Source organism: Suillus subaureus (assembly GCF_016647635.1).
Source record: "Suillus subaureus strain MN1 chromosome Unknown BJ212scaffold_37, whole genome shotgun sequence".
Classification (NCBI taxonomy): domain Eukaryota; kingdom Fungi; phylum Basidiomycota; class Agaricomycetes; order Boletales; family Suillaceae; genus Suillus; species Suillus subaureus.
This window is the reverse complement of record NW_024538593.1, coordinates 390418-411610: the sequence shown is the minus strand read 5'-3', so window position 1 is coordinate 411610 and position 21193 is coordinate 390418. Positions and strand designations below refer to the sequence as shown.

The 21193-nt window shown below is 49.8% G+C and overlaps 5 protein-coding genes across 5 annotated transcripts; 2 read left to right on the top strand and 3 right to left on the bottom strand.

The window, feature by feature from the left end:
- Positions 1–310: 310 nt before the first annotated feature.
- On the bottom strand, positions 311–1674 carry BJ212DRAFT_1484968 (P-loop containing nucleoside triphosphate hydrolase protein; the record flags this gene model as incomplete). Its single annotated transcript, XM_041340904.1, has 6 exons — positions 311–401; positions 456–588; positions 638–849; positions 901–1393; positions 1442–1506; positions 1556–1674. The coding sequence occupies 6 exons, from the start codon at positions 1672–1674 to the stop codon at positions 311–313; spliced, it is 1113 nt and encodes a 370-aa protein (XP_041188822.1).
- Positions 1675–1913: 239 nt separating this feature from the next.
- Positions 1914–2603, top strand: BJ212DRAFT_1484967 (ubiquitin-40S ribosomal protein S31 fusion protein; the record flags this gene model as incomplete). The annotated part of the gene is made up of 5 exons (XM_041340903.1): positions 1914–1933; positions 1987–2070; positions 2120–2273; positions 2329–2463; positions 2517–2603. 5 exons carry the CDS (start codon positions 1914–1916, stop codon positions 2601–2603), a joined length of 480 nt encoding a protein of 159 aa, XP_041188821.1.
- A 456-nt stretch (positions 2604–3059) lies between these two features.
- BJ212DRAFT_1302975 (major facilitator superfamily domain-containing protein) lies at positions 3060–4831 on the bottom strand (the record flags this gene model as incomplete). Its single annotated transcript, XM_041333346.1, has 7 exons — positions 3060–3313; positions 3369–3861; positions 3908–4064; positions 4118–4252; positions 4311–4471; positions 4537–4602; positions 4661–4831. The coding sequence occupies 7 exons, from the start codon at positions 4829–4831 to the stop codon at positions 3060–3062; spliced, it is 1437 nt and encodes a 478-aa protein (XP_041188820.1).
- A 4058-nt stretch (positions 4832–8889) lies between these two features.
- BJ212DRAFT_1382839 (uncharacterized protein) lies at positions 8890–13290 on the bottom strand. Its single transcript, XM_041336713.1, has 7 exons — positions 13031–13290; positions 12818–12978; positions 12201–12388; positions 11668–12140; positions 10529–11612; positions 10204–10478; positions 8890–10145 (listed from the first exon to the last, which is right to left on the bottom strand). The coding sequence occupies exons 1-7, from the start codon at positions 13216–13218 to the stop codon at positions 9155–9157; spliced, it is 3360 nt and encodes a 1119-aa protein (XP_041188819.1). The 5' UTR covers positions 13219–13290; the 3' UTR covers positions 8890–9154.
- A 1726-nt stretch (positions 13291–15016) lies between these two features.
- BJ212DRAFT_1280589 (uncharacterized protein) lies at positions 15017–20714 on the top strand (the record flags this gene model as incomplete). Its single annotated transcript, XM_041331566.1, has 8 exons — positions 15017–16704; positions 16759–17369; positions 17424–18637; positions 18695–18924; positions 18977–19359; positions 19407–19570; positions 19623–19878; positions 19927–20714. The coding sequence occupies 8 exons, from the start codon at positions 15017–15019 to the stop codon at positions 20712–20714; spliced, it is 5334 nt and encodes a 1777-aa protein (XP_041188818.1).
- Between the last annotated feature and the right edge of the window lie 479 nt (positions 20715–21193).

Genomic DNA, 21193 nt, shown 5'->3' with positions numbered 1-21193 from the left:
TCCCTCCACGACTAGCTACTGAGTCAGGTGATCAGAATTCACCACGTGATTCGTCGCAGAGCTGATGTGGGCGTAGATGCGGCCAAATATTCATTCATTCCAACTCAGAGTCCAAGTGTCAAGTTATACAAGTAGCCAGCAGAAATTGCAATTTAAACAGCCTTGGAACTCGTGGGTATGTGACCCGACGGATTGTGAACACCGTATCAGTGGCAATTTCAGAGTTTGGCGATCTACTAGAGTACTACGAATGTAAAACACAATAAACCTTGCGGAAAGTCATTGTCAGGTGCTTCAATTATACGATGTATTACTTCGCAGAAAGCTCCACAGCATTCTTGAACGCTCCGAGTAGAGCAGATAATTGCATCTTCTCACTTCCGCCAGTTGATAATCTATGCCTGATGAGAAAGACATCAGTTTTTGTCACAAAACTGGACATAAACAAGACATACTCGGTGGTAGCCAGAAAGTCAAGTAAATATACCCGAGCCTGTGGCTTGAATTCAATCATTTCCACGTATTCGTATGTACCCGATATCAAGTCTTGCAGTGCGAGTCCACGTTCTGTTTTCATGGCCGAGATCACTGATGGAGGTTTTGTGAGGCACTAACAACACGATGTGAAAGAACTCACTTTGGTAAGAAGTAGTGAATTCATCGGAAAGCATGGAGTTTACGATGGTTTCAATATCTGACGGGTGAGGGTTTCCAGTGCAGTTATAAATTTCAGTCTCTCCAATAGAGCTATATGCTGCGTGACATGCTTGTAGGACATTAAGAGCTCGCCGCATGTCTCCTTTCGAGAGTTTTAAAAGGGCCTTTTTTCCATCCTGAGTCAGATTTACCCTATTACAAAGTTGGGTGTTTAGTAGCAACTTTAGAAATGACTCTACATACTTCTCAGCTTCCACAACACCATTCACGCGCTTCTCCACCTCTGCAATTGGCAGTGGCGAAAAACGGAATCTAGTACATCGACTCTGAATTGCTGGAGCGATCTTGTTCACGTAATTGCAGATGATGCAAAACCGCACGTTCTTGGTGTATTGTTCAATGACACGACGTAGGGCAGCTTGAGCTTGCTGTGTCATCATGTCGGCCTCATCGAGGATAATAAGCTTGAAACCTTTCGAAAACAATGTTCGGGTCTCTGCAAATTGCTTGATCTGTTCGCGCACTACATCTATACCTCTGTCATCCGATGCATTGAGCTGAACAAGATTAGCATTGCTCTGTACAGATCCAGGGGGCTCCACCTCCAGTATTTGTTTCTTGTATTCTGCTCCATAAATCCGTCTCGCCACTGCAAGAATTGTGGACGTCTTCCCAGTTCCAGGTGGACCGTAGAATAGAAGGTGAGGCAAGCGGTTCTTGTCAATGAATTTCACAACTGAGTGGATCTCAGCGTATGTATTGCTCAAGCCAGGAGGGACTCAACTTGTCGTTGTAATATCCTTGTGTGAAACCACATCGTCGAGTGTGACTGGTCGATACTTCTCTACCCTATCGCGTATTGAGCAAGGACGCGAGGGGGAAAGATGGAAGACGCAACCAAGGTAAATTATCATCCTCGCGCGGCTCATATCTCTCTGCAGCCTTAGCCTTTCCTTTACCCTTGTCAAGCGATGATGTAGAGTCAACATCCATTTGGCCGTCACTAGTCCTAGTCATGACGCGTTTCAAAGCAATGAAATTTATGGATTCGATGAGCGCGACGCGTCGAGAGCAGATTAGTAATTTGATTAGTCAGTCGAGAGTATTCTCACGCACAGACCATCATCAGATTGATTAAGGTTTTCGGGTATTAATCATCCCTTCCATCCTACAATTGTGACCACTACGACCGCGGCTCTTGCTTTCGTCAACGACTCCATCGATTATTCGTTGGACAGACAGAAGCGTCCGGCAAAATGCAAATCTTTGTAAAGACGTGCGTGCAGTTCAGAACTAAATTTCTGTAGCCTCACCTGACATTGATATCAGCCTCACGGGCAAAACTATCACTCTTGAAGTCGAGTCTTCAGACACCATCGACAATGTCAAAGCCAAGATCCAGGACAAGGAGGGGTAAGGTTCTATTGCACATACGTATTATCGATCCTTATCACTGTCTTAGCATTCCCCCCGACCAGCAGCGCCTGATCTTCGCTGGAAAGCAGCTCGAGGATGGCCGTACTCTTAGCGACTACAACATTCAGAAGGAGTCCACTCTTCACTTGGTTCTTCGCCTCCGTGGTGGTGCTAAGAAGCGCAAGAAAAAGACCTACAACGTGGGTACCATTGAATATCCTTCATCGAAATGTTAAGCTTATCATCCTATATTAGACCCCTAAAAAGATCAAGCACAAGCGCAAGAAGGTCAAGATGTCCATCTTGAAATACTACAAAGTGGACTCGGACGGGAAGATCAAGCGTCTTCGCCGCGAGTGCCCCAACGCTGAGTGCGGTGCTGGTGTCTTCGTAAGTGTTAACTCGATTTAAACCTGTTGTGTGGGGCTGATGATCCTTGTCAGATGGCTTTCCACACAGATCGTCAATACTGTGGCAAGTGCCATATGACGTACACCTTCCAACCTGGTGCAAAGCCTCCTGCTGTGTAGAGTAGCCGTCGGCCATGTTGTATAGTTATCACTGACTTGTCGAGTAACGAGTATCGTCAGACGTGCATGTGCAATGAATCATTCTACGGATTGAAATATTGTTCTTACCGTATAAACGACTTCATTGGCTGAATTTGTGAAGTAATGGTTGGGGTTGGGGTCTGGTGCTTTGAATATTGATGTCTGTAAGCTTCGCGAACTTGTTCTCCGTCCAAGGCCAATGATTGAATGTTGCCCTTGAACGCGTAGCCGCCCCTAGTACTTTAGTACCTTGCGACAAAAGCATGTAATATTCTAGAGAGCCCAGCTGGAGTGCCATTGTTCACCAATCCGGTGATGGGTCTCATTGCATAGATCGACATGATGTTTGATAACGTACTACAGGTTATTCACTCGAGGCATCCATTGGAATTTCGGATATTGGTACATCAACTAAATCTCGAGAGGGCCGGACTCTTACTCATCCCTAACTTGCATCTCATCTGGCAACTGCGACGCCAGCCACATCAATACGCCAGCCAGCACAATCAAGATGAAAAATACGGCGTTTCCATTCAGAAGATTATGTTCTTTTGAAAGTGCAAATAGCGAAGTCGCTAAGACGGGCCCAATGGCACGAGCTACTGACGCGGAGGTCTGACCAAGACCATTGATAGCACCAAGGACATTCTTTGCCGGAGCAGAAGCCGTGATGAACATGAAAATAGGCCCTGTAATAAAGGTTGGTTATTCGTAATAGGAGGTCAGTATCACCATAATGCGCACCAAATGCCAAACCCCAAATAACTGTTAGAACTAGTTGGCCAAGCAATGCAAACGTGATTGCATGATCAACTATCCCCCTTGTCTGTACAAGCCACGACATCATTGGAAACATAAGCATGACTGGTATGAAGCACGACACTGCCACACAGAAGAGACGCTTTGGGCCAACCCAATCAACAATTTTGGCGAAGAACAGAGCCTGTAAGAGGCCGTCCATAATCCCAAACAACGCCAGCCATAAGCCAATAGAAGAAGGGCCAAGACCAAGGCCACCGAGATGCATAGGCGTAGAAAAGAACAGCGGCGTCAGAGTCCTCAACGAAATATCAAGGATACAGACCATGGCGTAGTTTACGATTGGGATGACAATGGTAGGCGTGAGCAGAGATCGCATGGGCATATCTGCCATGGATTTTTGCGCAAGCACTTCTCGATCGTCAACGTCATCTCCGCCCGTGACGCTCGTCTTTGGTCGACGCTTGGTTGATAATGTCTGCCAATTGTAAGTAACGTGCGCTATGAGTTTTTTTAGAACTTACTTCTTCTAAGAAAAATAATAGCATGAAATAGGCCAGGACAACAAAACCAGCAGCTACCGCACAAGGCAGAAAGTATGGATATTTTCTCCAAAATGAGGAGGCGAATAAACCGGGCCAGCTATCTTGTGGATGCGCAAGTACTCCGCCCATTAAAGGGCTAGCATGTGGAATCCGTCATTGGATACCCCCATAGTTAACGCTTTGACTTACCCAACAAATGTTCCAACCTTCCAGAAAACCTGAATCAAGACGAATCCTTGAGCCATATTTGTGGAGTCTGTCAATTCCGCCATCACGGTTTTCGAGACTCCAGCGTTGCCATTCAGCACACCACACATGCAACGGCTAGAGAAACAAAGAAACCATGTCAGGATAATGCTTCCTGCTTCAGTTGAAGACATACCTGACCACAAGGCTCCAGAGGGTCGTCGAGAGGCCGAAACATAGCATCGAAATGCAAGTTCCTAATAGTCCGATCGATAACACTGGTTTGCGTCCAATGCGGTCGGACAACCGGCTCCACTTTAGCACTGTCAGTGACTGCATGACAAAGAATAGAGATTCCTGTAAATCAAGTATGTTAGTATGAGGGAATCATGATTCTTGGGAGTCGTAATCTTGACGCCTACAATTATTCCAACATAATATCCTACAGCTGCGTCATCGCCTCCAGTGATTCCGAGCTCTCTAATAAGCTGATAGGGGTGAAACAGTGTCAAAAATGAGCAATGCGATGCTGCTGTAAAGTCATACCTGGTTGATGTACGGGAATATAGACATCGAAGCGATCGGTTCTGTAACGTGTAGCATCATAAGTATGCCTATCTGGAATTTGGGAAGAGGGGTTTTGGGCTTTTTCAAGACGCCTACAGGGGCCAGAGGCGTGGTCTCGCTCGCTACACGATGAGAATCAATAGTGATCATTCTGGAATGTTGGTGTGAGCCCAGAGGGAGATGGGAATATGTACAACGAATCACTTTAATATGGACAGCTGCATTTATTGCCTGCGCATTGCAGCATTATTGATCATGGTCAGATGGGCGGTATTAGCGATGCAGTATGACATCGACTCGAGCATCAATCAGGCAGGAACTACCCAATACGAGTTCGCGCAAGGGACTGATGATCGATTGGTTCCTGCCAATGAAGTCGCCCGACGCCATAGAACGCTCTTACGATAAGTGGGGAGTGTGCGATGCCCTGTCACTGCTCCACCATTCGGCTGCCAAACAGTGTAACGTAAGAACATAATAAAAAGACCTCGGAAACCTCGTCGTCTCCGATAATTGGCTCCATGGATATCCTCCAAGTATCTCGCTCGATGCGAGTCGCTAAAAATCCGCTATAAGTCTCATCTTTCTCCGTAAATCGACGTCGAATATTGTCATGCATATTCCTGCCGTTTTCCGGAGATATGGCTAGGGCCGGGGCTGAGCGTTGAGCAGTGAACGAGGTCTTCACCTCCGCTGTAACTGAGGTACTGATGCTCGTACCTTCGTGTAGGAGCCGAACAATTTTGGATCCGGAGACAGGCCATCACCGCACAGAGCCGTCAGATGAAAGATCACAGACGTTCTAGTGATGCCATGATGGACATCGTCTCAGAAGTCTGATAATCAGGAAGTTGCCCGTGATCATTTCGCGAGCTCCTGAAATAAGCAAGCCTCGTGCCGATTCGGAGCCTGCTGGAGAGCCAGCACCATGCGTCCAACTGAGCGAGACCATGATGCCCTTTAGATTTAGACCAAATTTAGACTCTACCTTTTCTATTCGAAATCGAGCTGCTTGCATAATGGACTCACAAGCGCGAATCCTAGTACCGTCGCTTACTTATTCTCCTCATTATCGTAGTTATCTCGTCACTAGTACATTCTTTCTGTCCCTCCCAACCACTACTGTTCCATCGTGCGATTACATTTTGCATTCTCATGTTCGCATGGCATCGTAAAATCGCTGTTCATTTGCCCGTCCATCCGGCCGCGGTTTAATCCTAGCATCCCGCCCGAGCTAACGCTCGGCCACAACCCAACCTCTCGATGCCTTCGTATTCGATTTTTTCGTCTCACCCAAGTCTCACCACAACACTCGAAGTTGGAATACCATTATGAATGTGGTACCGCTGCTCAGCGATTTTTGGAAATCCCGGGCCCGGGTCAGTCTCTCCGCTGGCTAGAATCATCCAAGATAGGCTGGCGGTATCGCGGTACATCAACCAAGTGAAGAGGTACGTGATTGCGGACAGAAAATCCATCTGCTCGTTGTCCACTCGTGGCAGGTTTTGTGTTCTCAACCAATAGGACCTTTCATTTATCACATCCATTCTTGATGCTAACCCATTCCTGTTCCTTGACGAAATTCAAAAGCAGCTGCTTCAAGCACGGAATGTTGAAGTCTTGATGCCACACTCGCGCAGCCTTCATTGAGTCGCAAACAGACATCGAAGGGCGACAGAGCGAAACGAGTTGCTGCATGCAACACCTCATTCACTGATTCTGCCATCTCAGTGCATTGAACTGTCCAAGAAGATAGCAGGAGCTAATAAACGAGTGTGAGGATTGAGGGTGATTTTTCTTCAAGAATTGTATGGGACAACAAGATCTGTTCGGGCCTATACCATTGCGATGTAAGATTGACCTTATCAGCTGGTTGAACATAAATCATACCATACCTTGTAGGGACAGTCCGTGTCGGTCAAAAGGCCTCGTGGACGGTATAGTTCACCTGAAAACCTGCATGGAAGGTGGGAATTCATGCAGTGTCTGTGCAATATCGACCCTGCCAATGAGACCGGAGCTACACTACAATCGGATATTGACTGCATTGGGATAGCACAAAGAATGAAGAAACTCAAATCAGTTAGTTCAAAGGGAGGCGAACAGAATACTTACATACAGTATTGTTTCCCGACGAGGCTTAGTGTCCGATCGAACTTGACGCCCTCTGAATGGAGAGTATGTAGTGCCCTGTCTCCAAAGTAGATCGGCTTCAAAAATAGGGTGGGGCGCATCCTGGTGGCAAAGACTCAATGTCCCTCGCGTATACCCATTCTGCGCTGTTCTGCCACATTCGCATCACTCCCTTAAACATCCATCGCCGAGCTAACTGCACCGAATTCTGCCCCTAACCCCTCCGCACGCTTTCGCTCCCTACAGGCTACAGCCTACGGAGGTTAGCGTGGACGGACGGACCTTGATTGGAGTCCCCACATCGACGCTTGCGGTGACCAGTTGAGTCTCATGCGCCACTTTTTGCCTTTTCATGCTCGTGTCCCCGTCTCCCTCGTGTCTCCCATACAGAACTTGGGTGTGTAGTGTAGCATCTCCTTGACGGTGTTTTGTCCTTTACGTATGATCAAATTTTATCATGAAATCAACTTAAATTCCTCGACTCGTGCCTTTGGATTGCTGGGTGAGACGAAGATGTAATATAAAATTATGACCACTAACGATATGCATGTAGATATTGTAATATAGGTAGTACGAGGTGAAGCTACAAGATAGGAGAAGAAAAAATCCAGGATGCAGTGGAAATCACTGAAGAAAGAATGTGAAGGCGCGTCAATTGTGGTAACTGACAAGGAGGATTGATGGGGGGAGGCAACGAGGGAGGGGATGTCGACTGCGAGTGCGATGAGGATCTGGCGCTGGATCTTGGCACGGGTGTACCACTTGGTCTCGATGCGCTGTTCTGAAAAAAATTAATCAGCGGCGATGGCATAGCCAGGCTTCAGGTCCCAGGAAGGGACGGGATTGGTGTCAAGGATTATGGGCAGGGTGCAGAAAGATGGCGGCGTTCACGGGCACTAGGGTTGGAGAAAAAATGGCAGGGTATGCTATGCGCAAAGACCGCGAGCTCGACGAGTAGGACAACGAAGACAACACATTAAAAAGATAATTCGTACCTTTCTCCGATACAGTTTGCGGGGTCCAACCTTTACTGAAGAACGTCAGTCGCAAAGAGAGAGCCGATCTATTTCGGAATGGTGAGAGGCCCCACGCAACTCAATCTTCAAGCTTGAACTACCGGACTCAGAGCGCTCTTCCCAGACCCTCCACAGCGACGTGTGGCATTCTAAGTATGCCTATCTGGAATTCCGGAAGAGGTTTGGGGCTTTTTCGACACGCCTACAGGTACAAGAGGCGTGGTCTACAAGGAGAATCGGTAGTGATCATTCTGGATAGTCGGTGTGAGCCCAGAGGGAGATGGAGGTAGATACAACGAATCACTTTGATATGGACAGATGAACGAAGTGCTGCATTTGTTCCCTGCGCATTGCCGCATTATTGATCATGGTCAGATGGTTGTTAAATCAAGACTTTGGTCAAGCAACGGATTGACTCAGCCCGGGCCGTCAAGCACAAGTTGGTTCGACGAGTAATTAAGGGAACGAGTTTCATCTGTTTCCCACAAACGCTGCTGCAAACCAGAACTTCGACAGCTTGGATGACGCGGGGGTTGTAATAGAAGCAGCGAGGAAAAACGGCATAGAAGCACCAAGCAGGCAGGTAACTAATGAGTTCGTGCAAGGGACTGATGATGAATTAGTTCCTGCCAATGAAATCGCCCGATGCCTATGCTCTGTAAGGAGCCTAGTTCTGGTAGCAGTGTCGGATGTCCAGTCAGTCGATATCCAGAGCCTTCAGATCAAAGATCACAAACGACGCAAGGTTCTAGTGTAATGGACACCGTCTCAGAAGTCCATGATAATCAGCTCCCCGTGATATTAACGAGCTCCTGGAATATCATTATGAATGTGATGTCGCTGCTCAACCGTTACGATTCTTGGAAATTCCGGGCCCGGATCAGTTTCTCCACTGGCTAGAGTCATCCAATGATCATACGCAAATAGGCTGGCAGTGTCGCGGTTGCCCAAGTATGTCAATAGAATTCAATGGTCTAGATACTAGAGATTGCCAACGACATGTGATCACAAGCATAGCCTACAACGTGGCTTGGTGGATGATTCATTTTATGCGCAGAGGTTGCGAGGCAAGTCTGCCGACTGCATTCAAATATTCACGCGCACGGCTTATGTCACGCACTTCAACTATGTAGTAACACTTCTATTGCTCAGGTCCAAGGGTTCAATTGCGATCCAGGCGGATCCGTGAGTAGCACAGACAGACGCCATTTACAACAAGTAGTCGTCCTACTAGTACATACGTACAAAACGAGTAATATTATTCGAGGCAATCCATATCGAAAGTTATAACTTAAGGCGCAATAATCACGCAGCAAACATCATATCACCACCTGGGATGAGGCTGACCGTCCCATTGGCCTCGTTGAGGTAGTCCTTCATAGTCTGGTCCGCTACGAGTCCGACTCCTTTGCCACCCTGAGTCCGGACGATGTGGTGCATCACCTCTCCCTCGTCCCCGGCCTCTGCCCCGTCCACGCGTGACATTTGTCCATCCTCCACGATCGGGTCCATCATGATAGGGAACTGGGGCATGACGTAACTCTCGATCCCGATCTTGCCGATTGTACGGCCCATTGTTAAAAGACCCACGTGCAGGACCCGTTGGTGGAGGTATGGAATTAGGGCGCATGGGCGATGGAGGTGGGGCCGCCCGTGGACGGCTAGGAGGATGGCTCACAGGAGGAACGCTTCCTGTAGCGAATGGTTGTGATGGAAAACTGGGTGGGGTGGTGTTGTTCCATAGCTGAGGAGGTGTGGCTACTATGGAGGCGGCTGGTGCGGTTGGTGGGGTGGAATAGCTGCCGACACTCATGCCATAATCCGCAGATAGAGTTCTTAACACGATGTGTATCTGTTCCTGCGTGAGCGAAGCCACCTCTGCTGCGAGGGACGTGTTAGCAAGCTGGGGATAAGCTTGCTGTAGGGCAGTAAGTGGAGGGGCATTGATAGTTGCAGATACAGGTAAGGGTGCAGGCGCAGACACATGTGGTACGGAAGGGGCTGCGGAAGGGCCAGGTTGGCCAATAGGATGGTTGGCAGTAGTGGGCATATGAGGCGACTGCGGCGGGATAACCTGATCAGGATGTTGGATCACAGATGGTGGTGGTGGCGGCGGCGGGGCGAGTTTTCCTCTCGTTAAGACCCAGATGCCGATGACATAATTCGACTTGCGGGTTTTTGGCAAGCATAAGTTATCCATAAGTTCGACGAAGTCAGGCAAAGGGTGGGTTGCGAGCAGCGGGACCATGTATAATTCCTTGCCAGGGTGGTGGTCCTTCGGTCGGCTGCCCCAAGGAAACACCAATCCATGGCGGCTGAAGGAAGTTGTCGGTCAGAAATCTGACAATGGACGCCAGAGAAAAGAAAACGTACTTTTTATTGATAAGGAATTCGTTGAACGTCTGCATCATTGGGTTCCCCTCCACTGTGGAAAATGCACATGCAATGAGCTCCTTCTGCGAATTCATTCGCATCTGGAGGAGGAAATGCGAAGAGTTCTCTGTAGGAACACGGCCATCGATGCGGAGGATATCGGAAGGGAAGAGGGTTTTCCATAAATCAGAATCGTGACCCAAAATCCGTCCTCCGACTTGCCGCGCAACCACAGGTGCTTCCTGAAGAGGCGAGGATTCTAGAGGCATGGATATCTGGTGCCCGTAAGTTATCGTTAGGAACTACAACGATCAAATGCACCAACCTTGCCACTCCAAACAAGAGGAAGGGCTTCGAAAACCGCTTCAGGATCTTGAGAGGGCTGCTCCGTCTGCGGGGACTCCGGATCATGTTCCTTCTCTAACAACATATCGAAATCTTCATCGTTGGCTTCTGCGGCAACAAGATCCGCCTCTATCTGCGATTCTCGTGAAACTCCAAGGTCTGATACGGGCTCAGGAGGTGCTACTGACGGAGCTGACCATAAAGTGTTGAGGTCGAAAGATGTGCGAACAGGTGTCTCAGGTTTCGGTGTAAGCGAGGGGGCGGGTGCGAACGTAGCCGACTGAGTGGCGGGAGGGGGGACAGGAGATTCGGAGGGTGCAGGTGCAGGTTCTGAGCCAACGGCAAGCGCAGGCTCTGGGACATCGGCAGGTGCGGGCTCTGGGCTTGCGGAAGGTGCGCTGTCTGTAGCAATGATGGGAGTTTCCAAGGCTGGAGTCTCCAGCCTCTCTGCATATGAATCTTGCAGGCCTGGCTCATCATCTAGATTGATGAGATCCTCGATATCAAGCTCCGGCTCCGGGAGCATCGTATGGAAATCAGATGCGAACAAAGGATGCATGGGCGGTCTGTCATCGCTTGTCGGAAACTGGTCGACTGAATGCATGGACACAGACGGATGCCCTCCCCAACTCGATGTATGAGGTACAACTGGAGACTCAAGTGGCGCTGATCCTCGAGCAGCTGCAGACGCACGCTGCTTCTGCTGCTCCTCGGCGGCCCTCAAGCGCGCCTGCCGTTCTCTCTCTCGTCTCTCTTCTTCCTCTCTCTCACGCTCCCTCTCACGCTCGCGCTCGCGCATCGTAACATCACCATTCACATCCTCAATATCCTGCAAGCCCTTATGAGTAATTTTTGCACGAGGAACAGTTGACTTTTGTAGGATTGAATGTTCCAGAGATTCTTTCTCCAATATTTTGATCGACTGTTTTGTCTCTTCGTTCGCTAAGTCAGTCGAGCTCATGAGGGCAAGTTCCTTTGGTGTGATAGAGGCTGAGCTAATGCGCTTGTGAATGACCACACGATCTGGTTTGCTAAGGTTAAAGTCAAGCATACGGAACCTCTCCCTGTGAATGCCAATCAGGGCGTTAATCAAAAAACCAAAACGAGGTACAGGCTCACTTATACTTCGGCCCAACGCTGAGCTTGTTGTGCTTATCCGGTTCGCAGTACATATCAAATACGCATTGCTCAACCTCAGAAGCAAACGCTTTCGCCTCTTCCTCTAAGCGCGTCTTATCTTCGTCACTTAATTCACCCTCTTTGAGCTCGGCCTTACTGCCATCCTCCGTCGCAGCAGCATGTGGGTACTTCAAAAAAATCGAACAAAACAGCTGGTGGAGTTTGCCAAGACAGTACTTTCTTGCTGGATCCTCTTCAGCTGCGGCATCGCTGGATCTCCTGCGTTTGGAAACAGGAGGTTGGGTGGCGCTCGTCGCCTTTCGTTTGAGACCGGAACTTGGGACGAGAGACGCTTTCCTTGCTAATGATTCTTGAGACGGGCCAGTCTTGTGGGAAGATTCTCGGGTATCGGTACTTTCGCGGACGTTGGAATGTGTGTCCGACTCGCTGGAGCTGGAAACTCTGCGACGACGCTGGCGAATGAACCACGAATACGATCAGGCGCCATATTGAGTAGGGTAGCAGAAACGCACCTTGGCAGATGATGACCCTTTCCTCTTGAACTTCTCCGGCTCCGCAATGTATTCGTCCTCGCTGTCTGTATTGTCCTCCGATTCTGATGGGGGAATCGCCGGAGGTGGCGTCGAAAGCCTGACAGTTTTGACCTCGTCGTGCTCTGGGTCGGCTTGTTCTTCCGCTACATCAGGTTCTTCCCACTTCACTGAAAACACGAAAAAGTATCAGCACCTCAAGTCTTGAATTGACACACTGTAAGGAAAAAAAGAAAAGAACACATCATTCTTTTTCCCTGCGTGCGAACAGGACGTCACTGTGGCACAGGTTGTGCCATCTAGCGCCCGTTGACCGCCTCAAGCAATCGCTCACATCAAAACCTCTTCAGACAAAAATTGACTCAAGAGGAATAGTCGCGCGCCTATAACGTAAGGCCAAAGGCACCATTGGATGCACAAGTACAACCATCACAACGGCACGCAATTGACTGCAACAAAGGTGTGGCGAACAGGAACAGACATGCCACTAACGATAGACGATAGCGAAGTACTTGCAGGACAAGACTCATATGATGGATGTACATGAAGAGGGATACGAGCCCGCAGAGACAAACCAGAAAAAGACCGGTGACACTCACTGACTGTACGTCGACCAGTTGATTCAGTGCATGTAGAACATACATAAATATCTATCAAGGTTGGGGAAATAATCAGCAATTGATGATGAGATGCGATAAGGAAAAACTTACGAAGTTCAGAAGCCTCCACTTCGTCAAGCCTCACACAGCGAAAATGATACCTATGTGCCGATTTAGGAAGCCAGGTATAGGAATCTGATCGCATATACGCACCACTCATTACAGACAGAACAACACACCATGGGCGTGCCATCATCTGGTTCATGGCAGATACAAAATGTACATTTATCCTTTGGCCGTCTGTCCTGGGCATCCTGAGTGGCCTTCACAGGTGCCTTCACCTTCCCACGACCAATCTTGGTCTCCTTTTCCATCTCGCTCATATGGTCCTCGCTCTTCATGGATCTCGCGCGCGACCTGATAGATTTTGGCTGATTATCCTTGCTTGAGTGTGACTTGACATGATTTGTAGCTGACACTGATTTTGTTCTTGAGCGGGTCGACATCGTTGGCGTCGGCGTCCGCGTTTGTAAGGTTTAGTTGTGAGTCAAGAACAGAACGACTTTGAAACTCCGACATTCCGACGTTGTGGCAAAGAATCAACGTCACTCTTTCCAAATTGACCTTACCTCGTCTGGCACGTCAGGCTCTGGATGACCAGGACATAGGCTGAACTGTTAGTTCATGCAAATGCACCCTGGTAACTCACAATTGTACTACATCAAAGTCTGGGTGCGAACTTACGGGCCGCCACGAGTGTCATATCAAGCGCTCGCGTAAGCCTTCAACCATGATATCATCACAGTCTAGAAGGTACCGTATTCTCATGGTTCTCGTGCCGTCGGGGAGTCGAGTGAACCTTGCGCTCACACGAACGGTTCACTAGGTCTACCCCTAAGTGATCCGTGATGTCCGCCTCCGCCGGCAAGTTCCTTTCTCAAACTTCATGAATTGTTGAATTCAGTGTGCTTTGTTCCTGTCTTGCGTGGGTCTGGAAATACAGTATTGGTGGATGTCCCGTTGATATACACGTGAACTTCGCGAAGCAACAGCCTAATCTAAAGTTTCTAAACCACGTGGTTCCTCCCCCTCTCACTATCAAGTCCAATTGTAGCGGTCACTGCTCCGATACCTGGCAGGCATCATCATTGGTCAGGAGATTCGAGAACATGCCATGGCACCAACAATACAGCCGCTCTCTTTAAGCCAGCTCCGCCTTCAGTGATGGCATCTGGTCGCTGACTGATGTGGCGATCTTCATTTGTTGGAACCCCCTTTGGGGTGGCGAGTCAGCTGTTCGATAATCAGCCAATGCAGGTCAGCCATGACCCGAATAACCTTCCGGGTCCAAGCGGTAGGTGTCAGATATCGTGAATAGCATCAACCCGAAAGACTACTAGTACAAATTTCACGCATACATGTCTGCTTTTGTTGTGCAGTCACAAGTTGCCAACTTTCCATAACTTGAGGATACTCTCGAACCGTTAGTCACTGCAAGGTTGGAAGTCGGTCGGTCGCGGTAGTTATCCGAACTGGTAGTAGTATTTAGGTTGTCGTGTCTCTTGCTTCCGACGTCAATGTCTTGTCAATCCGTGCATGATTTCATTTCACGACTACTTATCAATATTGGACGTTCCTGTTCCCGGAGCGCACGCGCTGCTTCTGCCGGAAATCTCAATCTATTACTGGTGAAACTGTGGTCCTGTTTGAATCTCGGGAGGAATACTGTTCTTTCGGATCCCTGCTTTACTGCACCCTTCTCTTCAGTCGGCAGGGGTGATAAGCCATCCAGTACATTGTACTTGCTGTGCTTCGGCCATAAACTGGCAGGATTTGCAGTGTGTCACATACTGTCAGATCAAGTTCTTGGTGGGTTCGCCTTCCGAATTGATATTTCCCTTGCTCGTGGCTCCTTGCCGCTTTGCGAAGTGGAGTAGTATATGAATTCATACTTTCGTAACGCTACACGATACTGTCCGCACCACTTGCAACAAGTACTGACTTTAGAATTGCAGGGTCACTTGGCTACTATCGTGCACGTTGCACTCCCATCAACGCCCCGCTTTGAAGCGAAGCGTACGCGGTCGTGCAACGTTAGTCATACAGTTTCCTCGAGATCTCGGCATTACATGCGGCTTACACATGGCAGCAATCACCCTCTCGAGCGCTCCAAAGACACAGATACCCAACCCCTCCCATATGGTCTCTCTCCAGCTTGGTAGCCCGAGGTGCGACTCGCCACCGAAAGCGTTGCCCCGCACTCCAGAGCTCTCCTCATCGTCATCATATTCCACTCAAGAGATGCCCGAGACAACGCCCATGACTTTCAAGCGACTCCGATCGTCATTGGAGCAAAGTTTGAAGACCGCAACACGTTCTAGAGCAAAAGTCTTGCCACCCGTTGATGACTTCGCAACTGTCTCCGTCAAGGGTAAAGGCAAGGAGAAAGAGCTTGAAGACCACGTTTCTGTGAAAGGGCAGAAGAAGGATAAGATCATGTCTGGCATGCTGAGGCGATTGGAATCCAGGGTGGGACTGCGCAGAACTGCACGAATGTCGACATCGACATCGATCCCCCTCGACACAAGTCACACCAACGCGATTGGAGCGACTACTGGCAATAATGCGGATGTAGTCACCAAGTCACGCCAGGCCGGATTCACGAGTTTTGTTACCCCATCCCTGCGGCAGGCATCCGTGTCTTCCCCTGTTCTCCATCTCTCGTCCCAAAATTTGCCGTCGGGTCCGTCGCAGCCTGCAGCGATGGCGCCATTAACAAATACAGGCCCTATCACACCTGCACGCGATCGTATGCGGCGCGCCAGTGTTCACCCCATTAAGTCCAAGGAAATTAGTGGTCCTCAGCCATTAGCACCGCGGCGTGACCACCGCAGTGGCGCTGCAACGCCTGACCGTTCTGGTTCAGCCTCCTCTCGGGCAAGTAGATCTCGTCCAACTCCAGTACTCTCCACACCAAGGGGACGTTTGTCGATTGACGCACCTAGGCGGAGCCGTGATTCGTCAAGTCCGCCGGACACCCCGACACCTCTGTCGTCGGGCTCCCTGTCCAGAACGCCCATAGCTGCAAGTGCAACTCACCTACCTCTTCACAACAATCCACCTTCCTCTCCCACTCCCAGCCGCGCTGTGAGTCCTGCACGCGCAAGGACACCTCTGAAACAAGTCGTGGCTCCCGCATCGTATCAGGGGTTTACTTCTGTATCTGCATCCCATCTTCCCTTGAACTCCTCCGGTCCACCGACGGCATCAACTCCAGCCCGCACGCCTTCTGTGGATGCACCAAGGAGACCCTCAGTTGATGCGCCACGGAGAGGTTCTATCGGTACTCCACAGAGACCGTCTTTTGATACCTCCCGAAGACCATCTGCGGAAGTGCCGCGAAAGGCATCTGACGAAACCTCTCGGAGAGGCTCCATTGACGTGTATCGGCGACCCACCGCCTCCCCTGTGCCTCGAGCATATTCCCCTCAGTCCACCGTGCGCCCACGTGCTACATCACCTTCTCAGCGCACGCCTGCATGCGCCCAGAATCGCTTTAATATCTCAACTGCTTCCCTTATCTCTCCTTCCACTCCAGAGCAGCGTGAGGTCATACGTGCCGCAACTTCGCTTCTGTGCAAGGAATTACGGAAAGCACCAGCGCATCTTGCACGCAGTGATGCACAGAAGGAGTGGGCAGAAGTAGAGGTGCGCTTGCAGCCCTTAATTAGGCTTGAACGCGTTTGGGGGAAGAGTGGCGGTGCCAGCGCTAGTTCTAGCCAGATTGCTGTGGGCGGTGTTGGTTCCACTGTACTTAGCTCTGCTGGGGAGGAAAGAGAAAGGAAGCTCTTCTGCGAGGCCCTTCGAGATGGCGTTGTACTTTGTCAGTAGGTCTTGACAGTTACTCCGCTGGTGTGCTGTTTAATGCTACATCTTTTCAGGTTGATGAATAAGCATTGTTCTGGGACCATAACTCGCATCGACCACCGTGAAGACGGGTTTAAGCACACCAATAACATCACCAGGTTCATTGCTGCGTGTTCGCAACACGGCGTCCCTTCCGGCGACATCTTCTATCGTGATGACCTCATCCAGGCGACTCCAGAAACCCTTTGCCGTGTTGCATGTACCATCATTTCGTTGATCAAGCTTTTTGAAGACCCTGGAGTCGGTCGTGCTAAGGTCATCACGGGTCAAGGCAGGAAAGGTGCCATCATAGCTTCAAGCAACGACCCTCACTCTCCGGCGATTTCTTGCGCTGCTTCTCCCACACTAGATCTGTTGCCACGATCAGTATCTCCAACTTCTCTTTCCGGTCTGACTCACAGAATGCAGAGTCCACATGAACGATCGCCTCCCCCAGTACGACCTGATAGTCCGCAATCGGGAACATCTGATGGCACAGCTAAGAGAGTCCCCATCATAGATAGAAGCACGGCACCAGCCAGCAACAGTGATCATGAAATTGACAAGGTTCCCCCTATCACGCGTCCATCTCCAACCCCTAGATCTCCCTTTCGTGGGCACTCTCGAACTGGACTTCCAGATGAAAGTTGTATTAGCCCTCTCTCCAGCCTTCAGCCACTCGATATTCCCTTCCCTCAAGTATCGACCTCACAGGTGTCCAGTCCGTCGGGCTATGATGCAGACTATCCCCCACGACAGTCAAGAACATCCAGCAATCTCACTGATAATACCGCCCTCTCCAGCATCTTTGACATCAGACGGGCGAGCAGCAGCAACCAAAACAAGTTTGGTACCATCAGGACTTTCACCACTGAGGCGACCTCTTGTTCTGAGGCGCCCTCGTTCACTCGAACCGAGGCTAGCTCGGTGGCAGCATCCATGGCAGAAGAGATGAGCAGGAGACGGGGTGGTGGAGAGCCTACACCTCGGTCGAGGGAGCGACGCCCGAGCGAGCCAGGTATACTTGATCTGGTTAGCCTCGCAGAGGAAGAGGAGAACAGTGCATGTGGGTCGAGTTCCAATCACCACCAGGGGGAGGGTCTACAGCCTAGGGAACCCTCGCGAGAGCGGGAAACGGAAGCGCAGGTTCGTGTGCGGCTCGGTAAAGGCAAATGGCCCGACGATTTTCTGGACGCTTTCAAAGCGCAAACTTCAAGTCCATCTCGAACAGTCCCGACTGCAACATCGTCAAACCATGTAGATACGCCTCTTGGTTCCAGTCCTCTGTCTGTATCCCCGACCAGAAAACTTTCCATTGTTGGGACATCACGTCACAACGACAGCACAGAGCCCACAGTCCGAAGGCCATCTCATCGGTCAACCCATGGCGCGGATGTCCTGATGCCGAAGAATTCAGTGCTCCGTTTGGATGCCAGCTCAGAGAATTCACCAGGCTCCAAAGTTATTCTGCGTCGTCAGAGTACACGGAATGGTGCTCGCAGAAATGGGGTCTACTATCCTCGTAATAACACCGACGATCCTGGGACTGCAAAAGATGACGATGCTCATACTGTCCCCTTCCCACGTGCCGTGTCAGGGGAATATGCTGCTCGTTCTACACCATCTCCCGATTCTACTGCCAAGGGCGGTGTCACAAATAACCAGGATGCTCCCCGTGTGCGTGGTCGTTTCCAGAGTGATGTTGAAGATCATCGAGCTCGAAGATGCAGTCGTCCGACTTCGCATGATGAGTTGGGCAGACCGCGGAGGTCTCGATATGAAAGTATGGTCAATCTGGGGGTGGCCTCTGCGAACGCAAGTACGAGCGACTTGCTGCCAAGGGACTCCGGTGATGGAAGCGCTGTACGGCAGACTGTAATAGTCGAGGAAGAAGGGAAGCCTGCAATTCATTTCGTGAGTTCTCCTATTTATGCAAGCTAGCGCGCAGGTTTCTGACTTTACCTTTATAAGCAACTCGGGAATTGCATCGGCCGCGGACAGTTCGGCACGGTGTATCGGGCCCTGAATCTGACAACTGGGCAAATGGTGGCAGTTAAACGAATCCGATTAGAAGGTCTGAAAGAGGACGAAGTTGCCCAGCTCATGAAGGAGGTGGACTTGATGAAAAGACTATCCCATCCAAGCATTGTGAAGTATGAAGGGATGGCTCGAGATGACCAATACCTCAACATCGTTCTTGAGTGAGTACAGCCCATTATCTTGTCGGATGTTTCTGTGATAAGTTCGATGTAGGTATGCTGAAAGCGGGTCGTTGGGCCAGATGCTGAAAGCTTTCGGCAAGCTGAACGAGCATCTTGTGGCGAGCTACGTTGTCAAGATTCTCGAGGGTTTACATTACTTGCATCGTTGTGATGTTGTCCACTGTGATCTGAAAGCCGCCAACATCCTTACTACGAAGACGGGGAATATCAAGCTCTCGGATTTCGGCGTTTCCCTGAACCTGAAGGCTATAGAACGAGAGAAGGACATCGCTGGTACTCCGAACTGGATGGCTCCAGAAGTCATCGAGCTCAAAGGGGCTTCAACGAAGGCTGACATCTGGTCGTTGGGATGTACGGTCGTTGAACTTCTTACTGGACGTCCGCCATTTGGAGATATCACCAACACAATGACAGGTATGATCGCGATCATTACTTCGGATGCATGACTGATGTAAATACAGTCATGTTCCGCATTGTCGAGGACGAGATGCCAATCCCTGAAGAATGCTCCGAACCATTGAAAGACTTCCTTCAGCAATGCTTCCAGAAGGAACCCTCGATGCGACCCGATGCCGAGCTATTGTGCGAGCACCCTTGGTTGAAGAAAAATTGGGATGCCCTCAAGGTTCGTGCGTTTCCGGATAGCATGCAAGGTGTCACCAATCGATTTCATATAGAAGCTTCGTCCCCAGGATAGCATACCTTTTCTCCGGCGTGTTAGCACTGATCTCAAAAAGACTGACGTTGCATATGTTGCATCTATGGATATAAACAGAATCGAGTCGCCCTTCTCGGTAGCCTCAGTTCAAGAGGAGACATCAAAGTCTCCAAGGCGCAGATTATCCAGTGGACCGTCTCCGCCAATCCCGCTTCTGGAGGACACCCCGTTCACCCCCAGGGATCACTCCTTTATCAAGACCACCTTCGGGAAACGTGAGTCCGGAATTTGCGGCTCGTGAGCCCCGCTGATCGTGTTTGTAGCCATGGTCTGCAGGGTGTGTATGGGAAGTGTTAAAAGGAGTGCCGTCATTTGCGACAAGTGTAATCTCATCACTCACTCAAAATGTGCTCCTGAAGCTCCTCCCACATGTGACTTCCGCTCTCAACTGTTGCTTTACGCACAATACGCCGAACAAGGAAGCCCTGTTGGTATCCCGCTCGATGGGTCGAATGGGTTGCATCCTCCATCGACGACTATTCCTTCTGAAGTCTCCTTCGCTACACCTTCTCCACGACCAAGCTCGGACGTCACGCCGTCATCACAATCGCCATCACCCACTCCTCTCAACGCTTACAAGTTTGTGAATCCTTTCAAACGTTCTCGTTCTTCCCTAGCAATAGAGAATAGGTCTCCCCCTTCCGCATCGGCATCACCGATTTCTCAGCCTCTGTCTCACGATGATGTCGCTCCCAAGCGAAAACTCCCTAAGCTCCCGTCAAATATGATCTCCGAAGAACGACCTCATTCATTGTCAAGTAATAGTACTGCCCCCAATGCCGGCAGCATGGAGACGGCTGATAGCCAATCTAGCCGTCAAGAACCTGGTCGTAAATCCTTCCTTTCGATAGTTGAGCTTGATACAGGTACCATTCCACAACTTGGTCCGCCAGTTCCTGACAAGAAACCCTTTTATGCCCATACTATGACCCCCACTGTCAATGATCATATGGTCACTTCATCACGCCACATTCCGGGCACAATACCCAACGACCCTGATCGTCACAAGAAACGGGGAGCCGAGAAATCATCAGGGTGCACTGTTCAGTGAATGTTGTCTCATCTACTGTCACCCTCGCCTGCACCAATCATCCGAACATAGCATGATCAGATACCATGGACATCGTACCACTGAAGTTCTTAGTGCTTTTACTCACTATCACTGATCACTACCATATTTCTCATTAAGACATATATACTATTTTAGTACCTGGTGCGATATCTAATCGATCTAATCACCAACATGTACTCCAGTCCTCATTTTTCCTATGCTGCCACATAGCAAGTATCTGCGGTGCAATTGACACAAACTCATGTGGCGTGTGTCACTCTGATTTGACTTTGCAGGGGAATATTTACTGATCATTTGAAACTAGCCACATCACCGTGATATATCGATCATGTTCGCGAAGCGTGCTGGAGCGCTGGCGGCCGATAACTTATAGATCTTCGAACTATTAGAGGGAACGGCTATCCACCTTCCAAAGGTCTCGAACATCCCAAATCAATTGCTGGTAGGTTGAGCAATTT